At 47.6% G+C, this 2,501-nt stretch overlaps 1 protein-coding gene across 1 annotated transcript; it reads left to right on the plus strand.

Annotated features, from left to right (window-relative positions):
- LOC107611131 (protein FAR1-RELATED SEQUENCE 5-like) lies at positions 288 to 1,691 on the plus strand. The gene has a single exon (XM_016313094.1). It carries the CDS (start codon positions 288 to 290, stop codon positions 1,689 to 1,691), a length of 1,404 nt encoding a protein of 467 aa, XP_016168580.1.

The following is a 2,501-nucleotide window of genomic DNA, read 5'->3' on the forward strand; positions in this document are numbered from 1 at the left end:
AAGGTGGAGGTCCAAGCCGACAAGTCGCCGCGGAAGACTTCTTGGGTAGAGAGTTTGGTACGGAGGAGGATGCCTATGATGCCTACAAGGAATTCGCCAGATTCAGGGGTTTTGGCATTCGGAAGGGAGATGTCGGTCGTGTCAATGGGATTTTGATAAGGAGAGACTTTTTTTGCCATCGACAAGGTACTAGACATCGTAAGCACTATGATCAACCTAAGCGAGTAAGAGAGGAGAGGCCTGAGAGTTGAACAGACTGTAAGGCCAAACTGAAGATTTACTACGATATGCAAAAGAGCGTGTGGAAGGTAAGAACCATCGTTGACGAACACAACCACGAGCTTGCCCCAGCGATTTTTACAAATCTCCTTCCTAGTCATCGAAAGATGAGCGAAGGTGACAAGGCACAAGTGGATAGTTTCAAGCAATTTGGGATCCCAACCTCGAAAATAATGGCTTACATGGCAGGGCAATCTGGTGGGTATAGTATGCTTCGGTTTACAAAACGGGATTTGTACAATTATGTTCACGGACAGCGGCTTGCGCGAATATCGGATGGGGATGCAGCAGCCACTATCGGTTACTTAGAGGGTAAAGCGAACGTGGACATGATGACCTCGGCACACTACACACGGACCCCGGATAATCGACTGGGCAGCCTATTTTGGGCTGATGGGGAGATGATGGCGGACTATCAGCTATTCGGTGATATTTTGGCCTTTGATTCTACGTATCGTGCTAACAAGTACAGGAAGCCGATGGTGGTATTCTCTGGGTCAAATCACCATAAACAAACATCCATTTTTGGGTTCGCGTTGCTTGAGGATGAAGAGGTTCGTACTTACCGGTGGGTGTTATTGAACCTGCTGGATGTGATGGGACATAAGAAGCCTTGTGTAGTAGTCACGGATGGGGACAAGGCGATGCGAGCTGCGATTGCAGAGGTGATCCCGACCACGAAACATAGGTTGTGCAGTTGGCACCTTGAGAAGAATTACGTCCAGAGGGTTAAGGAGACAGAATTCCGCAAGGTTTTTCAGAAAGCGCTGTATGCCAACTTGGATATCAATGAGTTTGAGGAGTATTGGAAGACGGCGGTTGAGTCGCTTGGCCTACAAGATAACATCTGGGTTCAGAGCACATACGATAGTAGAGAAAGCTGGGCAATGGCCTACCTGAGGGGCACATTCTGTGCGGGATACAGGACTACCTCAAGATGTGAAGGGATCAATGCTTTTGTTAAGGGTTTTCTTAGATCAACTGATAGCATTTTGGAACTTGTACACAGTTTAGATCGAGTTGTAAAAGACTATCGGAATAATGAAGTAACAGCCCAATTCTATTCCACCTATTATACTCCTGTGCTAACGACTGGACTTAATTCGATCGAGCTTTTTGCTTCGAAGGTGTATACACGAGCGGTTTTCAGAGAAGTGAAGAAACAAATAAAAGGTGTGGCGACGCTATTGTTTCGGGGCAGGGACAGCATTAGCACGACGTGTGTGTACAAGTTTTCGAAGATGGGGAAACCTAATAGGACATACAAGGTGTTGTATGATCCGAACGAGGAAAGGATTGAGTGTGAATGTTCAATGTGGAACAGTGAGGGGATTCCCTGTAGTCATATATTCTGTGTGATGAAGTATGAGGGCTTGGAAAAAATACCTGGCGGTCTTATTTTGAGCAGATAGTGCAAGGATGCAAAGGATTGGAGATCGAAACCCTCCGAAAGTACAGAGGGCCATCAAGGACGCTTGCTTAGATATGGGGCCCTTTGCGGGGCGATGAGTGTGGTAGCAAAACTCGGGACAGAAGATGCAAATGAGTTTGTTGTTGCTAGAGACGGGATTGCACGTCTCGCAGAAGAATTGCAACGACTTGCATACGACAAACTAGGAGGCCCCCCGGGTTTATCGTCGCTATCTGGGCTGAAGGACCCGGTGGTGTCGAAGACTAAGGGTGCTCCGAGGAAGGGGAAGGAGATGCATCCCGGAAGCGAGGGTGACGTGCTGATGAAGCGACAACGTTGCATGACGTGCGGCGTACCTGGTCATACGAAGAGGACTTGTACGAGCCAGCGGGATCATGGTGTTGCTGGCACTGACGGTTGCACGGTCCACAGTTCCACGGAGCGTTCCTCGGCGAAACCAAGTGCCCCGTATGCAGCTGGGCGGACGCAAGATGCCGATAACGACGAGGTAAGGGTACCGACCCATCCAACTTTTGATTAAATGATGGTACGGTTTATAGAATTAAAGAAATACGCACGTGATTAACATGAATCCATTCAAATCATCTGGGAAAAGCAGAATGCATTGGCTGCGGAGCACATTTCTTTAGTAGTGAGGAGAATACCTGATATGAGTAGTGAAGTAGTTATTTCCATCTCACCTTTTGTGCTGGTGACACAAGAGACATGGGAGATGTGATGGGTAGCTATAATGGGTTGTGAGTTATTCCTGTAAGGTGTTATGTGTAGATCAGGTATGGTTGCATTGCAT

This window comes from Arachis ipaensis, chromosome B01, assembly GCF_000816755.2.
Source record: "Arachis ipaensis cultivar K30076 chromosome B01, Araip1.1, whole genome shotgun sequence".
Taxonomy (NCBI): Eukaryota; Viridiplantae; Streptophyta; class Magnoliopsida; order Fabales; family Fabaceae; genus Arachis; species Arachis ipaensis.

What these genes read in the sequence shown, in the direction of transcription:
- LOC107611131 (XM_016313094.1), top strand. Translation starts at nt 288, where the DNA reads ATGCAAAAGAGCGTGTGGAAGGTAAGAACCATCGTTGACGAACACAAC.